This window comes from Gadus morhua, chromosome 12 (genome assembly GCF_902167405.1).
Source record: "Gadus morhua chromosome 12, gadMor3.0, whole genome shotgun sequence".
Lineage (NCBI taxonomy): Eukaryota > Metazoa > Chordata > Actinopteri > Gadiformes > Gadidae > Gadus > Gadus morhua.
Genome location: NC_044059.1, coordinates 642,904 through 660,419, shown reverse-complemented (window position 1 = coordinate 660,419; position 17,516 = coordinate 642,904). Strand labels below are relative to the sequence as shown.

General features: G+C 42.4%; 2 protein-coding genes across 4 annotated transcripts; both read left to right on the top strand.

Annotated features, from left to right (window-relative positions):
• The first annotated feature begins 2,078 nt into the window (after positions 1-2,078).
• Positions 2,079-4,395, top strand: srd5a3 (steroid 5 alpha-reductase 3). Its single transcript, XM_030372616.1, has 5 exons — positions 2,079-2,363; positions 2,496-2,647; positions 2,763-2,954; positions 3,368-3,493; positions 3,759-4,395. The coding sequence occupies exons 1-5, from the start codon at positions 2,164-2,166 to the stop codon at positions 4,016-4,018; spliced, it is 930 nt and encodes a 309-aa protein (XP_030228476.1). The 5' UTR covers positions 2,079-2,163; the 3' UTR covers positions 4,019-4,395.
• Positions 4,396-4,707: 312 nt separating this feature from the next.
• Positions 4,708-12,889, top strand: tmem165 (transmembrane protein 165). Of its 3 annotated transcripts, none has more exons than XM_030372619.1 (7): positions 4,757-5,117; positions 8,079-8,294; positions 9,779-10,001; positions 10,087-10,262; positions 11,269-11,451; positions 11,667-11,772; positions 11,969-12,889. In XM_030372619.1, exons 2-7 carry the CDS (start codon positions 8,181-8,183, stop codon positions 12,040-12,042), a joined length of 876 nt encoding a protein of 291 aa, XP_030228479.1. In that variant the 5' UTR covers positions 4,757-5,117; positions 8,079-8,180; the 3' UTR covers positions 12,043-12,889. The 3 variants fall into 3 exon arrangements, with proteins under 3 accessions (XP_030228477.1, XP_030228479.1, XP_030228478.1); XM_030372618.1 differs by having other exon boundaries at positions 8,079-8,312; XM_030372617.1 differs by lacking the exon at positions 8,079-8,294 and having other exon boundaries at positions 4,708-5,117.
• Positions 12,890-17,516: the final 4,627 nt, after the last annotated feature.

Here is a 17,516-nt window from a genome sequence, read left to right as displayed (position 1 = left end):
CAGATCAGTGAAACATATTAGCCTACTACAGCACGCAGGGTTTTTTGTTCTCGGTTGTAATTAGCCTACATTTTAGGAGGTTTTTTTTATATTGGGGGGAATCACTGTCCTACTTGTTGTCGAAGCACTTAATCCAACAAGCAAAACCGTCTCGGCAATATGGCCAAAGTGCAAGGGCGTAGGAACCGGGGGGGACAGAGGGGACGTGTCCCCTCCAATTTTCGAGCCAGGCGCATTTGTCCCCCCCAAAAATTATACCGCAAAATATCTTTTTTTTTAAAAATATTTTACTAACTTGCTTTTATTTTGAAAGCGCAACACAGCGTCTTGTCACCTGCCCCATGTATGGCAGCGCGCAGGGTTGGGGGCGGTTGGGAGTTATAAGGACTTCAGGCTGAAAACGCCTTCGAATCGCTGCCTAGAAGGCTAAGTTGCCTGCTTTCCATCGGGGACGTAAGCGCCGCGGAACGGCTGCGCCGCTGTCACCGCTCCTGATCGCTGCCAGCCTGCAACTCTAATCGCGTGATCTCGTGATCTCGCGTGAATACGGCTGTCTCGCAAGACAGCCATAAGCTGCCGCATCCCCTCAACGGCTCAGACTGTTTGAGATGCGGGTGTCTGCAGCTAACGCAACAGGTTAGAGCTGTTAAAATTAAAAGACAGCAGCAGAAGAGCAGAGAAGTTTTAGTGTCCTCCGCAGGCTCAAAACCTGGCTCCGGTCCACAATGTCTCAAAACAGACTCAACCATGTTGCTGTCTGTCATGTCCATCAGGATAGACTTGACTTACTGACAAGAAGTCCATTTGCAAGCATTTCGTGGCTGCAAATGACAGGAGAAGAAAACATTTTGGCTCTTTTGCCTAGGCCATTGTTTTCAACCTTTTGTGTGTCACGGCACGTTTGACACTGTTGGATAACACTACAGTGCTATCTAGCTTTTATTTGTATCAGTTCTACACACTAATTTATATTTATCAGTTCATTACATCCATTCCTATGTCGTTTTCGTTTGCCTTCACACACCAATCAGTTAGTGGAAATGTTCGAATAATATCACATACTCGAGATTAAAAACAAGTTACATTTACGTTTACATTTAGGGCATTTAGCAGCCGCTTTTATCCAAAGCGACTTACAATAAGTACATTTGTCATAAGAAGTGCATCAATATATCGCTGTCGGTACAGAAAGGATGTTCATAGAACCGTTAGTGTATATGTTAAAATTCTTGATGCTGTTTTTCCCTTTAACCTTAACCTTTGCCTGTGTGTTCATTGAGGCATAAGATACAACTAAGAAAAGAAAAGGTATTCAGAAAATACGAATTCAAATTTAGATCAATATTTTTCACATGTTATTTATCAGTCTACAAAACTGTATGATAAGGCCTGCAATTAAATAATTGATTTGATGTATCAGTTCAATACTGCCATTCAAAATGTGTTTTCCTTTACAAATGTATATTTTTAGAAGAATAAAATACATTTGTGAATGTTTTGCAGTGTAGTCCATTTATGACATATTTCTCTTCGAACCATCAATGGATCTTTCAGGTTTCCGATGTGTCCCCTCCAATGTTAAACACGTTCCTACGCCCCTGCCAAAGTGTATAAGTTCACTCTTTGATATGGCTGTCTGTACTAAAAGCATACGGCTCCTTTAAATGCGTCTGCATAATTGAATTGTACGTCATGAGCGACTTGAGCGACCAAAGCGAACAGAAATATTCGCAGCGAAACTTTGTGAGCTCCTGGTGTGGACGTAGGCATTGGGCTTCTTTTGGGCTTCTTTCTGATGTGAGAGTTAATATTTTGTCTCGCGAGAGTTGGCAACACTGGTGATGATGACGCTCTCAACAAAAATGGCTGCCCCTTTGAAGAGATTTATTTTCTTTGCATTTTTACCCCATTGGTTATTTTAATGTAGTTTTCAAATGCTTTAATACACTTGATTACATTGCTACTTTGTTCCTGTCCCCAATAAATGCATTGCACGGTCTTGCTGTGCGTGCAATACAATGTAATGTTGTGTTGTTTGTTTTCGAGCTGGTTTGCTAAAAACTTTACCTGAACGCAGCATTAATTTCTCAACGGACTCCTTTGCATGCTGCACACAACAATGTGACGCGCACACGGCTCGGCAGGTTGTGCCAGATATGAGAGATGTGTGTGATTGTGTTGTTATGGTTATGCCTAGCATTAGGGTTTCTTTTAGCTTTGTTGATTCACAAGTTCTCGCCTCGTTTCCAGACGAAACATGAGCAAAATCCGCTGTTTCTGATTTTCCAGGATCTCATCCGTTACGGCAAAACAAAGCAATGTAATCGGGACTATTGGCTACATAAACTTGATGTTCCAAAAAGGTGACGGCCGGCTAGTTATTTGAACTAATAAATATATCCAATATAGGTCATTAGGACAACTAACATGTAAGTGTTTTGTGGATGGATTGAACATTTTAAGTTAGTGATAATCCAATACTTTCCCATTTTCAGATGGTTCTGGCACTTCTATGCGGTATCCGTTGTTTGGAACGGCCTCCTTCTAGTCCTGTCCCTTCATCTGAAGCTTCAGAACCAATCATACCCGCAGTGGTTGACGTATTTTTTGAGCTTTTTGTGTGGAATGCAATGGAATGAGAGTCAAGGTACATCTCAACGCGTTTTCTTATAATAGTCAACATTCATTAGCTTTATATGACACTTAGTCAACAGATATGACACTTGTCAGTCTGATATTCATGCCAATGTTTTGTCTTCTAGTTCCACAATTATCTACTTTGCTGGTGCAACTGTTTCTCTGGAGCCATTCACTCAGAAGACTGCTAGAGTGCCTATTTGTTAGTGTTTACTCGGAGGGGGTCATACATATGGCACAATATATGTTTGGCATTGGATATTACATCATACTTGGATTGACAGTCATTTGTTCCAATAATTTCCTTGATGCAAAAGGTATGGATTCTATATGTTTTTATGTTATCTCTTTGTAAATTATGACGAATTATTGATTTGAGGACAAATATTGACAGCTTATTATTTTGTATATTAGAACATGATCATGGGAAGACACACTGGAAGCATTAACCCCAGCATGCAGCATGCAATGCAAATAAAGCCATGTACACAAAATATAAGTCAGAAGATTGGCATTTTCTCAGTATCAGACTTAGTGGCTACAGTTTTCACTTAAAATTAAACAGTAACATTGTAAACAAGGCAATATATTTTTGTAAATAATTTTAGATTATTATTAGGATACATTATCCTAAACAGTAAATATACAACAACGAATGTATACTGGTGCATTATAGTGCTTAGTATTCTTACCTGTATTGGGATCTAAATATAACCCCTACTCCTTCCAGGTTTTGGCTCTCTCTTCCACCAGCTGGATTTGGGCCATTTGTCAGGAACAGCTCTCTTCATTAGTGCATCACTGCTCCAACACAGCTCGTTGGTCACGTTGGCCATGCTCCGTACTGGGAATTCAGGTTAGTGGCTGAGTCCGTAATTAAACTCGACTGACTTTCATAATTCACTCAATTATTTGATCAGAAGGGAAATGTGTATCTGATGAAAGACGATGTCCTAACAACACTGCAGTAGAACAGCAGATTAATTGAACGTAGAAGGGTTGGATGGGAATTGATGTGATGATTAATATCTAACTTTAAATAATGTGAAGGCCAAAATGCTAGAGTAATGCTAGAGAGAACTAACATTTCAGTCTAATTCATGTTTATTTTTATATTTCAGGAACAGTGAAGACCTTTGTCCATGGCGTTCCCCATGGAGGCTGGTTCGAGCTGGTGTCCTGTCCGCATTACTTTGCAGAGCTGCTTATCTACATTTCACTTGGCTTGGTGTTCGGAGGCCTGTCTCTAACCTGGTGGACTGTTGTCTCCTATGTCCTGTTCAACCAGGCTCTGGCTGCTCAGCTCTGCCAGGAGTTTTACATGACGAAATTTGAAGGCTACCCAAGGCATCGCTATGCATTCATACCGTTTGTCTTATGACACATCAAATTGTTGGTGCTTTTGTTCTTCGTTTTTTTACTTTTATTTAAATTATTTTTTATTAATACAATAAAGACAGAAGTTACATGCTCAATGTATCAGTATCAGACATTTATAAATATTTCTAATAAACATTGCACATTGATTAAATTGTTCATTTGCAAGACCCACGTTCAGCTGACTGCTATTAATAATTATGTCAAAAATCTCCCCCCATAACAAACAATATAATATATCAATAGGTCCACAATTATCTCACTCAACATTAACTTTACAGGAACTAATATATGTAATGCATTAAAACTTTGATGTAAATGTGTAGAATGGTTAACCCACATTTGTACAAATTCCTAAAATAAATGGATGAGTGCACTTTATTTTCATAATGTGAATCCATCAAATGAGTGCAATATTGATAGCTTCCAAAGATCAATGATATGGTTCCAGACGAAGTGTATCTTTACGAAGGCGAAAATTAGTTTGCTCGGAGAGGAAACAAGTTAAACATCTTGTAAATAACCATCAACTTAGTCTAAATAGCTATTAATAAATAATAACATCTGCAAGCATATTTTAATTCTTAATCCTTCCGTTTTTTGCTGGAGAGCAAGGCAAAATAGTTAGTGACTTCGCCATATTTATTTCTCGATGACGAGTTGTATTGAAAGTCGGAGGAACCAATAGCTTTAAGCTACGTGAACCAGACAGGGCGCGTCCTTCATTCTATCGTCCAATCTGGGTTGCGGAATGCTTGCGTTTGAAGCAGCAAGTTTTTTTCCACTTTCAAGTGCTCCCTGATGGTAAACGGAGTTATTCGCTATACATGTTTAGGTAGCTAATATGAAGTTAACCAATTTCCTCCTAAGTACAGCGTGTTATTCATGAGAAACAAATCTTAATTGACCTACTAGCTGCATTTCTGTGGGACACCCACGAATAGATTTGTTGCTTGGTTGAAATGCCTCGGACGGTCGGCGGAAGAGACGGCTCGGCTGATGTGATCCTCGTGCAGCGGCTCGCTGCTGTCGTGTTGTTGCTGTCGCTCGGGGTCCACGGCATCGCAGAGGAACCGCAACCAGTCCAACACTCTCAGCAAGAGGTACACACTGTACTTCAAGCACTTCATTGTTAAGTTATTTGAATGGTCTAAAAGCGGAAGGTCCAGTTTCCTTAGCGCTAGACTGCTAACGAAGTGCTAGGTAAACGGCTATGCCAAACAGATTTCCGGGTACATTTTGAATACGGTGTATGGTTTTATTTATATGCAGGAACCAATCGTGGGAATCGTACAGACAAAATATCAATAAAGTAGACATGGTGACGGTACAAAGATTCCATATGCAGGGCTATGTTCTGGGTCATTTCGTAAGAGGCTATACTATATTCTAAAACGTTCTTGTTTTTCTAGGTCTATCTTAACCTGTTAAGCCCTAGGCCTATTTCACAGGCCTCCTGCCCGAAATGACATGCCCATGATGAATAGAGTATGCCTCCACAACTACAAGGGCTACATGAATAAAGTTGGTTTCAAAAAGAAGGTAACACCACCTGTGAGGTGGCTGCAGAAGTGTCAGAATCAATATAGATGTTTCTGTGTCAGAGTAAATTCAGCTAGAACATAGTAAGAAATGTCAATTTTCAATTTTCGTCTAGAGAAAACACATTATTTAGAGTGAATACCAACATGAAACTGTGGGATAGTAGCCCAGAACCTTTAGGGAAACATGTAACAACATCTGATGAGTACCCTGTTCCAGGATAAATACCAATAAAGTGAATAAAGGGATTTTAGAGAGGTTTTAGTACAGGTAGGTCCAGACGGACTAAAAGGTGCCATTTGGGCACCATCAGTGCCATTTGACCTTTCTAAGGTACCAGACTGTAAAACTAATTTTATTTCACTGACATATCACTATAGGTATTCATTCCATCCAAATTCAATAGTTTTGACTTGTTTTGAAAATTCACCCAGACCTCTGTACATTTTCCCAGTCAAAGAAAACCATACAATCGAAATGAAGTTTGACTCCAACTGGAGCAGATGTATTTGAGAACAACATATAATAAAACGGTAAAAACAATGGTAAAAACTACAATCACAAGGGATAAAGATATATATATAAACTCGCTGGCAGCAACTTTGAACAAATATAACTAACTAACTATATACACTAAGAAATTAAGTTTGAATCCAACTGGAGCAGATATATTGGAGAACAACATATAATAAAAACAATCATATGAAAAAAACACAGCTAAAAACTACAATCAATAGGGATATATATATATATATATATATATATATATATATATATATATATATATATATATATATATATATATATATATATATATACGAACGAACGGGCTGGCAGCAACTTTGAACAAATATAACTAACTAAAACTAACTATATACACTAAGGGTTGTCATGCCACTGCTGGAAGCAGTTCTTTTTGGAAGTGAAGCACAAAGGGACCTGGCACTTCCTGCAGTACACAGGCGTCTTCACCCTTAGGATGCCAGCATCCTGGCACATCCTGCAGTACCTCCTTGACTGTGTACCATCAGCCCCATAGTACATAGGCATGCAGGTGGGTGGTGGTGGTGGTGGTGGTACTGAGCCTTCAGCAAACACCAGCATTTCTGCAGCTAGCTGCTCCCTGAAAGTCTTTTGGCTGTGTGGCTTTCTCATGGTGGGGTCATTCCTGATCTTGTACAGCTCCTTCTGGAGAAGGAAACTGTTGACCACTGCAATGTCCATAAAATGGTAAAAAAAAGTCTTATACCATTTCATGGTTTTATGGTGGACACTGTAGTAACCAATCAAAGCATCAGATAAATCCACACCGCCCATGCTTTGATTGTAGTCAGCTACAGCGCCGGGAACGGGAATAGACTTTTTGCGCCACACACCATCCTCTTTCACGTTTCGTCTGACAGTCTGTCCACTGAAGGCTTCGTGCACTGTAGAGCACATGGTCACTTCACGGGTGTCCATCCACTTTACAAACAGGAGTTTGTCTTTCCTTATCCACCGCACATCTCCCCTCTCTGGCTTTTTGGGAAAGTCATTCTGATGAGTGTGTGGAAAGCCAATCCGATTCTTCCTTATGGTCCCACAACAACCAAAGTTTTTTTTGGATAAATCCTGAAAGAGGGCAGGGCTGGTGTAAAAATTGTCTGTGAAAAATGTGTAGCCCCCACCGAGTAGAGGGAATGGCAAAAGGTCCATTACTGAGGAGTAGCTTAGACCCTGGCCTGGGTTGAACTCACTCTTACCCTTGTACACAAAGAAGTTCCAAGTATAGGCTGTTAAGGCGTCCGCGAGCACAAACAGTTTGTACCCCCACTTTGTGGGCTTGTCCTTCATGTACTGCTTCATACTGTTGCGGGCCTTGGTTGCCACCATTCTCTCATCGATGGAAATGTTCTGATAGGGCTGGAAATGTGCTTGGCAGGCAGTCACTATCTCGGTGTACAAGGGCTTGATTTTGAAAAGTCTGTCATATTCGGCAGTGTTCTTCTTGCGCTCGTTGTCCTCATCTTCTGTTGGGTTGCTCAGGTGCAGCGACCACAAGATGGCTTCAAAGCGGTCCCGTGTCATATTTTCACTGGGGAAGTGGAAGTTATATGGCCATTGCCTTCTCCAGTAGTCCGCTCTATGATGCACTTTTACAAGACCTGAGAAAATTATAATGGCCATGAAAATATAAAAATCGCTAACCGTCAGCACTTTCCAAACAAACTTCATTCCAGCCTGTAATCTCCTGGCAGCGTTGGCATTGGTGTTGTCAATGAGAGTACGGACTATAGAAGCGCTAAAAAACAGCTGGAAAAGAGAAAGGGGAGACCATGATGCGGTGGTGTCAAATGTGGGGCCAGGGACCCTGGCTGGCATGAACCTGAGTGGGACTGGTCTTTTGTCTTTCTCCTCTCTGTTGTGCCAGCTTCCTTCATCATCTCTCACTCTTGAAGTGGCAGACCCACCTCGACTACGCTTCTGAGGATTTGCCGATTTGTATGATGCTTTCCCTTTTTTTTTGTGTCGTGTTTCTTCAGGTGAGTCAGAATCCGATGAGGAAGAGCATGGCTGAGGAAGGGGAGCAGAAGCACGTCTAGTGGATTTTGCTTTCTTTGGCTCAGAGGTGGGGGTAGTTGTTGATGGCCGTGGGGGAGGTGGGGGGGCTGACGCTGGAGCAGGAGCAGTGGATGAAGGTGGCTCATAATCAGCTCATCATCATCGCTGTGGAACCCAAGAAGAAGAAAGAAAAGAACGTAACTTCAAACAGACAAGTAACAATATGTTGGGGTAAACAAGACCTGTACTGGGGAAGTCAACTAACAATCCAGTTTGCACCAGTTTGAGTGTGTGCATTTACTAAATTCATTGCAGGATAATAAATCAAATCCAAGTTTATTTATCACTTGCACAGCAATGTTTGGTTTGCTAGGTCCTCTCAACAATAACACACACACACACACACACACACACACACACACACACACACCAACAAACTACTATAAAAAAAAAAGGAATAAATAGAAGAAAGGATAGAGATAGTGTCAAATATACTATGTACAATATATTGATAATGATAATTGATGCAAATAATATCATAAATATAAATATAAGGCAAGGAGTACCGGTAGTGAGTGTTTGGAATGAGTAGAGTGAGTAGGGTGATCGATATAGATAATATCTAATAAGGTAGATAGATCGTTAATTTGACACCAAATCAATAAGTAATCGAAAACAGAGATTACATACCTTTCCGGGGATGGAATTCGATATTCTGAATCACTGTTGTCCGTGTCCAGTTCTGGCAACAGCAAGTCACTGTCGTCAGACGACGACTCGAGAGGGACTAGAGCAGCCCCACTGTCGCTAGTGATGATACTGAATGCCTCCGCAAAAGTGTAAGTCTTTCTCCTACCTGCCATTATTTATTTTAAAATAATAGCAGATGGAAGAAAAAGTTAAGAAAATAAAAAATAACTGGCTAAATACTAGCTAACAATAGATCGAAACTCTGTAATTAGCGTGTAGTAGGAGCGTACGTCTCTATCCAGCCGGAGTGTCAGAAAGTTCTCGGCGCTTCTAGCGCGAATTATGCTAAATTATTGACCATCCAGTCAAATGCGGGAAGATATCTTGGGTATCCATTGGTCAATTTGGATGATTGACCCCTCTATCGAACCACCAGAGCCAATAGAGTCGAGGGACAGTCAAATCGAGGGACCCAAATCCATGTAAAAAAACACAATTCGACAATCAAAAGAATCACATTGTATAACGTTTTTTATTTGTTTGTTTATTTTGCTCTTCTTTGGCTGCTAGTTCAGTGAGTTTTTGTCGTAGAGTGATGGCAGAGATATCATTGGAATCTGTGAAGCCTCAGCTTTCATGTGACATAGTTTGTGTGGGTGGCATGAAGTAGCGAAATCGGCGGCGGACAGTATGAAAACAAACGTTTTGCGTGTTTTGCTATGGGCTCATTCAGTTGCTTGGTGTTAGAATTGTGTTTTGTTTAGGTAAAAATGGTTATCATGGGCTTTTAGCCGAGCTTCTTCCCGTTACGTGGGTATGCACCATGGACATGTTGGAGCATGGTGGTGCTGTTTACAGCACACGTTGGCGCAGCTGCCCCCGCCCCCGGGGGCGCTCGGGTTTAAGAGGTTAAACAATTTTAACCTCCACAAATACAAACTGCTGTGTGTGTTCCTTTTTTAATGTTTTTTTTTCTTCCTTTATTTTGCAGAAGGCACTAAGTCCCCATCCTATAGTTCCAGTAAGGGGAGATGATCCTACCAAGGGCAACCTGGGATTCATTCATGCCTTTGTGGCATCCTTCTCTGTCATCATCGTGTCTGAACTGGGCGACAAGACATTTTTCATCGCAGCTATCATGGCCATGCGTTATAACCGGCTGACTGTGCTAGTGGGGGCCATGCTGGCATTGGGCGTCATGACCTGCCTCTCAGGTAAGAGTGCTAGGTGAAAAGCATTATAAAATGTCTGTTTTCTGACCATTTTCATTAACAGTTGATGTATTGTTGTTTTTCAAAGTGCTGTTTGGCTACGCTACCACCGTCATCCCAAGGATCTACACATACTACGTGTCCACAGCTCTGTTTGCCATATTTGGCATACGGATGCTCCGAGAGGGGCTGAAGATGAGTCCGGATGAAGGCCAGGAGGAGCTGGAAGAGGTGCAGGCAGAGATCAAGAAGAAAGATGAAGAGGTACAGAATCTGAACCTTATTTAATCCACCCAACGTGTAGGATGAGGGCCTGATAGGGTACTGGGCTCAACCCTTCATGTCTGCAGTCTACCTGCAAGCATCCTTGAGCAAGTTGAATAACCACCATCTCTAAGTAACTTTGTGACTCTCAGCTCAATAAGAAAATAGGACACACTAATTACCTCATAAAAGTTACACGACCAAAGTATACACCCCATTAATGCAATAAATAAAAGCAGTTGAAATGTATCTGTTTTGGCATGATGCTAACCTGTGGCGCATATCCACCGTCGGGTCGGTTCGGTGTGCAAAGGTACGGCAGGGTTTGTGTTTCCACCGCTAAAAGTGGTACTGAATCGGACTGAGCTCCATTGAGCCGTTCTCAGCTCGCAGTACCCCTCCGTTGGGGTACTTAGACATTTGAAAGTGTGCCAACAAGTTCAAGCTACACACGCCATCCGTTGATTGGTTGTCAGAATCGCCACTTCCATGCAACTGGGGGATAATAACAACAAACAAACGCAGTACCCGCAAGGTATTTCTGGACATCGGCAGAAGCTTTGTTTATTCAAGAAATGTTGCGCAGAAGTTTGACATCTTTCTTGGACGTCCTACATTGTTCCTCTTTATTTATTGTGTCTCGTTCTTCTTTTTCCTTGGAGGTTACACTGTCTGGCTGTTATAAGGTCACGATGTTTACGTAGCTGCCGTGGATATCGCCATCCGGCTTAAACCCTAAACCCTACCATAAGGGTACTGTTGGCGGTGGAAATGCAAACCATAACTGAGCTGGGCTGAGGCGTGCTGGGCCAGAGGTGTACCCGCTGATGGAAATGCACCACTAGTGCCATTATGTGAAGGTCCCCATTCAATTTACTCAGAGAATTAAGAGCAGCAATGGGTGGGGCCGGGGCTATGGTTTTCAATTATCTAAACTAAGGATTTCCCCAAGAGGTAGTCTTTAGGGGAAAGGCACAAAAATACCTGCTTTGTTTGCTCCGTGCAGCTCCAGCGGGCCAAGCTAGCCAACGGTGTAGCGGACGTCGAGGCCGGCTCCGGAAATGCCCAGCCCCAGAGGAAGTGGCAAAGCTTCATTTCGCCCATCTTCCTGCAGGCACTCACCCTTACCTTCGTGGCCGAGTGGGGTGACAGGTCCCAGCTGACCACCATCATCCTGGCTGCCCGGGAGGTCTGTCTGCACCCCGCCAAGTTCTTTGTTTGTTTGTTGTCATGCGTGTCTGTGTTGTCTTTGTTTATTTGTTGTCTGTCTCTTTAGAAGTGGTTATTAGATTCAAGGACTTTGTTCTAAAGCAGTAACATGTGCTGTCTTGTTAACAGTGGCCAAACAAAAGCTTTAGATCTTAAACCCTGAAGTTATACCTTTTTATTTGTTTTGAAATAAAGGATCCATTTGGAGTAGCAGTAGGTGGGACAATTGGACACTGCCTCTGCACAGGATTAGCTGTCATCGGAGGAAGAATGATTGCCCAGAAGATTTCTGTCAGAACAGGTAAGCATTCTGTCCCTAGTGGGCTGATTCCATAGCCTTCACTCAGCTTTGCGATACTATGTCGGCTTTGTCGTCTACTCTCTTTGGACTAAAGCATGTCAAAGTGTGAAAAGGTTTTATTTTCCCACATTATCAAAAATAATAAATACAAGTGTTGAGCCTTATGTTGTATTTTCTATGTTTTCTTTTCATGTAGTAACCATCATTGGAGGAATAGTTTTCCTGGCCTTTGCTTTCTCCGCCCTTTTCATCAAACCAGATGCTGTTTGATTCAAAGCAGGATTACCCCGCTCATTTGTACATAATTGTAAAGTTCCAGTTGGTAAATCAAAGGTGTATCTTTGCCTATGTATATGTGTACATGAAGGTGTGACTAATGGAACTGCATTTTTTGTTTTGTGAGAGACTTTCTAGTAGTTTCCTCTCTAGTTTTACATACCTCTGTCTCACGGTCATGGTCTCCTTCGCCTTCTATTTAATGTTGGCATATCCATTTTACCTGCGCCATGTGAAGTGTCCACTTTTTCTCTTTCTTTCTTTTGTCCTTTCATGTTTTGTCGAAGGTGAACCTCTGCTAAAATACCATACCTTTTTTTTAGGATACAATCATCACTTTATCCATGCTACAGTTAAGCAATGCCTGTTTGGTCATGTCTGAGATGAATGATGAATTCAACATATATAATCTGGCTGTAAAGGTTTCAGTAATGTTATTCACATACAAATCAACCAATGAAATTACATACTTTTGAGAACTACAATTAAGGCAGCTTCAAAGGTAGAGCTGGGCACCATTTATTAAAAACAGTTTTTGTATTTATGTTCTTTAAATGGTAAACTACTTTTTTATTTTTTCCTTTTTAAATGTATGTACTGTAGTTCAGGAAGAGGTGATGACGGAATGAATGATGTCACCATTGGCAGCAATTCTTCTTTTGTCAATATTTGACAGGTTGCTTCAAGCTGTGAAATGCGTCAAATTAATTTTAGTGACAGTTGTACAAAACACGATACTTAAGGAAATATTTTGGGTTACAAAAACCCCTCCACCTCAAACCCCCAAAAACTATTTCTGTATTTTTTTTGTGCAATTAAAAAAACAAACAAATTAAAACAGTTTTCTTTTGACTTTCATTTCAGGGAACAGAATAATAGTTGTGTGCTATGATTCATGAAATAGAATGTTCGAGAAAATGTGTCTGTACAAGCCCTTGTAGGACTACTTCACTTTTTTTTTTTTTTTTTTTAATTCAATGTTTGCACCAGTTTGGGTGGTTGCATCTCTTTGGACATAGCAGCAGGTGGCTTTTTTGTGGGTAATGTGAGTAGTATTTGCAGAGTTAGGAAGAAACACGGCGCTTATTCTCTAGTACTGCCTGAAGCACAACACACACCGGAGGCGTACGGCTCGCGTCTTAACAACCGCCCCCATTATTTCTTTTATTTTGGAGTACCCCTAACCGGCGGCGGCCCTGGCCTATTGCATATTCAATTTTATTTTTATAGCCCTTAATCATCATTACATTCTCAAAGGGCTTAACAGGCCAAATTGTTATGACACCACCCTTTACCCAGGCCCTCACAAGGGCAAGAAAAAACAGCAAGGAAGAAATCTTGAAGAAACGCATAGTAGGGGATCCCTTCTTCCGGAGATGGTCAGAGTGAGCGCAATGGGTGCCATAATTGATATACAGGTAAATACATGCACATCATATTAAATTGTTGATGTGTTGCTGGCTGGTTAACAATGAGGAGAGTCCAGGCATCCAGTCCAGTCACCACAACACGCTAGAACAGACAAAGTGAATTAGAACGGAAAAGTACATAGTGGGAATGTATGCTGTATTAACAAAAACACAGTGGTCTTCACATCGCATCTGTGTCGATTTCACACTCCTATGTTACAAATGCAAGATTGTAGAAGTGCGTTTTGAGCTTTCCTTTGAATAGCTCCACAGTCAGCTTCCCTGATCACAGGTGGCAGCCTATTCCATAGGAAGGGGGCGCCATAGGCAAACGCTCTCTGTCCAGCCGATTTTTTTTTTAACCTTCGGCAGTGAAAGAAGGCCAGCTCCCGAAGACCAGAGGGACCGAGAAGGACTGTAAGGAATGATCAAGTCCTTCAGGTAGGATGGATATGATCCATGCAAGGCTTTATAGGGTAGCAGTAGCACCTTCAATTCTGATCTGAAAGTTAGTGGTAGCCAGTGCAAAAAGGCGAGAATAGGTGTGATGTGATCAAACCTTCTCGTTCTAGTCAGCAGTCTAGCTGCAGCATTCTGTACAAGCTGTAGACTTTTCGTTGTAGAGTTTGGTAGTCCGGAGAACAGTGCATTACAATAATCCAGTCTTGATGAAACAAATGCATGAATCAGTGTCTGCATCCGCTGCAGATAACATTGGCCTGATTATTGCAATGTTTCTCAGATGGAAAAAGGCAATTCTAGTTTTACTTGTAACATGTTGGTCAAAGCACAGTTGAGGGTCGAACAGGACACCAAGATTTTTGACAGATGCACTCATTGGGATGGCGAGGCCATCCAACCACAGTGAGACAACCTCAAATTCTCTGGTCCCGCTTTCAGCCGATAATTATCAGCTCTGTCTTCCCAGTGTTAAAGGTGCCATGGCATGAAAATCTCACTTTATGAGGTTTTCTAACATAAATATGAGTTCCCCTAGCCTGCCTATGGTCCCCCAGTGGCTAAAACTTGCGTTCGGTGTAAAACGAGCACTAGGTGTTCTGCTCGCCTTTGAAAAAACGGAGGCTCAAGCGCGCTGATTTGGAATGTGGTTTGGTTTCATATGTCGTCACATAGCATCTTGGCCCGCCCAGAGAATTTGGCCCGCAAATGAGACACGACCTTGCGAGCGCCACGTGTGTGTGTGTGTGTGTGTGAAAACACCCACTGAAACGCTAGTGTTGCTTGTCGGTTCTTTGACGTCTCTTGTATTTCCACGACGAGACTGTAGTGGGGGTTATCTCAGCCATAGTTGAGAAGGAATCTGGAGAAAGGAACTTTGGCTTTGACTCCCTGAAGTACATGAACTGCGACATGCCGCCGGTTGCCGTGAGGCACCACCGCCGCAAAGCACCACTGCCCGGCTGCCCGCGGTTCAGTCTACTTCAGATTGATGTGAAAGTGGAAGAACCAGAGACATCGGAGAACCCGACAAAGTCGTTTGTGATTCATAATATCGTCTGGAGGCGCACACAGCTTTTTGCCGTGATAATTATATATTATTTAGATATAGAGCTCCAGGACTGTAACGCAAGTGTTGAACACTTCCTGGTTATTTGGATAACCGTTCTGCTTTTGGAGTTATGGCGCATATCACGTCGGACTCTCATCTCTGGTATTTCTACAACGAGAATCGTAGTGGGGGTTATCTCAGCCATGGTTGAGAATGAATTGGGGGAAAGGAACTTTGACTTTGACTCCCTCAAGTATAGGGATGGGAATCGAGAACCGGTTCTTGTTCAGAATCGGTGCAGAGTCAACCGATTCCTTGGAATCATTAGCAAGCCTACTTAACGATTCCGCTTATCGGTTCCGGTCGCGGCAAATGCGTCATGACGTAACACACGCGCTGCTTTGTTTTGGTTCAGAACGCAGCAAACATGGCGCCGCCGAGGCAGAAGCGCATTGTGCCAAACGCGACGGGGCGACAAGATCCCATACAAAGTGAACGTAGAGACGCGTATCGGGCGAATATTTCGCGAGAGAAAACCGGCGACAAGTTTTGATTAGTCGCGCCAACCTTTCGCCGTGCACAAGCGAGCGTGTTCACGAGGATTTGTGCCGCGACAAATTCGCTCGAGTTGAAATATTTCAACTTTGACGCGAATTTCGCGTGATGTGTAAGGTAACCGCCAGTCAGCGTTCAACCGTCAAACTCAGTGCAGTGCAGTCTGGGGTGAACTGCAACATGGAGGAGAAAGTGATTGTTGCCGTTTGCGACTCCCGGAGCTCTATATATAATAGTATATAATATAATATAATTGTATATATAATATCACGGCCAACAGCTCTGTGCGCCTCCGGATGGCCGTAGCGTGGGGAGCTCATAGGGATTGGGCTTCTCGGGGTTTGTTTACCGGCGTTGCTATGGTTTCCGGTCTTGTGTGTTCAAACGGTTTATTAGGTAGGCCCATCTAATAAATCTTTGTCTAATAAATACTTCATTTTGTTTATGTCAGTTGAATTTTGTTACAAGTTGAATGCAAATGAGCCCTGTTAGTATTCCAAAAGGCAGAAGCTCTTACTTGACTGTTTTCAGTCTGTGTTTTTAGTTTTATGGCACATAATGATGGCATTTGGGCTTAAAAAGCCAAACATATTTTTTGTCTAGACCAATTGATTTGAAAATGTACAATTTCCTAATACGAGACGCACTTCTGATCATATATTAAAGAGATTTAATACAAACACATTTGTACTTATTTTCTCACCCAATTAGAATCGATAAGAGAATCGATAAGGAATCGGATCGATAAGCAGAATCGGAATCGGAATCGTGAAATTGTTATCAATTCCCATCCCTACTCAAGAACATGAACCACGACATGGAGGAGAAAGGGATTGTTGGCCGCGAATGTCTCACGCTTGAGCCCCACTTCCCGCTGCCGAGGGACCACCGCCTCGGCGCTGCAGGAGGCGGAGGTGCCTAAGCGCTGCCCGGCAACAATCCCTTTCTCCTCCATGTCGCGGTTCAGTCTACTTCAGATTGATGTGGAAGAACCAGGAACGTCGGAGAACCCAACGCGGTTGTTTGAGATTCATAATATCGGCTCACACAGCTTTTGACCGTGATAATATATATTATATGATATAGATCCTCGGAGTGGCTGTAACTGAACCAGGGCTGAATTTTACGTCTTTGAATACTGTGTTAGTGGCCCACTAATACCTATATTAAAGCATCCATAAAATAGCATGTCATGGCACCTTTAAGCTGTAGGAAGTTTTGTGCCATCCAGCTCTTCACCGCAGCCAGACAGGACTCCACCCTCTGGATCTGGGCCGAGTCCCCTGAATATACAGGAATGAAGGGCTGGGTGTCATCCGCGTAGCAGTGGAAACTAATTCCGAAGCTGCGGATAACGTCACCCAATGGAAGCATGTAGATTGCAAAAAGTAATGGACCAAGGACCGACCCTTGTGGTGTTTGCAGTGCTTTGATTCTGAACCCTCATGGAGCACAAATTGTGTTCTATCTGTGGGGTACGATTCAAGCCAGCCAAGAGCCGTAGTCCCGAAACCAACATAGTGCTCAAGACGGTGAAGAAGAGTGCTGTGGTCGATCGTGTCAAATGCAGCAGCTGCAGTCCAGCAGCACAAGCATTGAGTTGTATTTTTATCCAAAGCAAGAAGGATATCATTTACAACTCTTGTAACAGCAGTTTCAGTTGACTGGAAATTCCTGAACCCCGACTTGAAAGGTTCGAAGAGTTTGTTCCTCATCAGAAAATCGACGATTTGCTTTGCTACAATCCTTTCCTGTACCATTGACAGGAAGGGCAAGTTCGATATAGGCCGATAGTTCCTGACTAATTCAGGATCTAGTCCAGGCTTTTTGAGTAGCGGTTTTATCACCGCAGCCTTGAAATTGGAGGGAACAATTCCTGTGGAAAGCGAGAGATTCATAAGCAAGAGGATTGCAGGCCCCACTGTGGGAAGAAGTTCTTTGAGAACCTTGGAAGGTAGAGGATCCAACATACAAGTTGTTGGTTTCGATGCCTT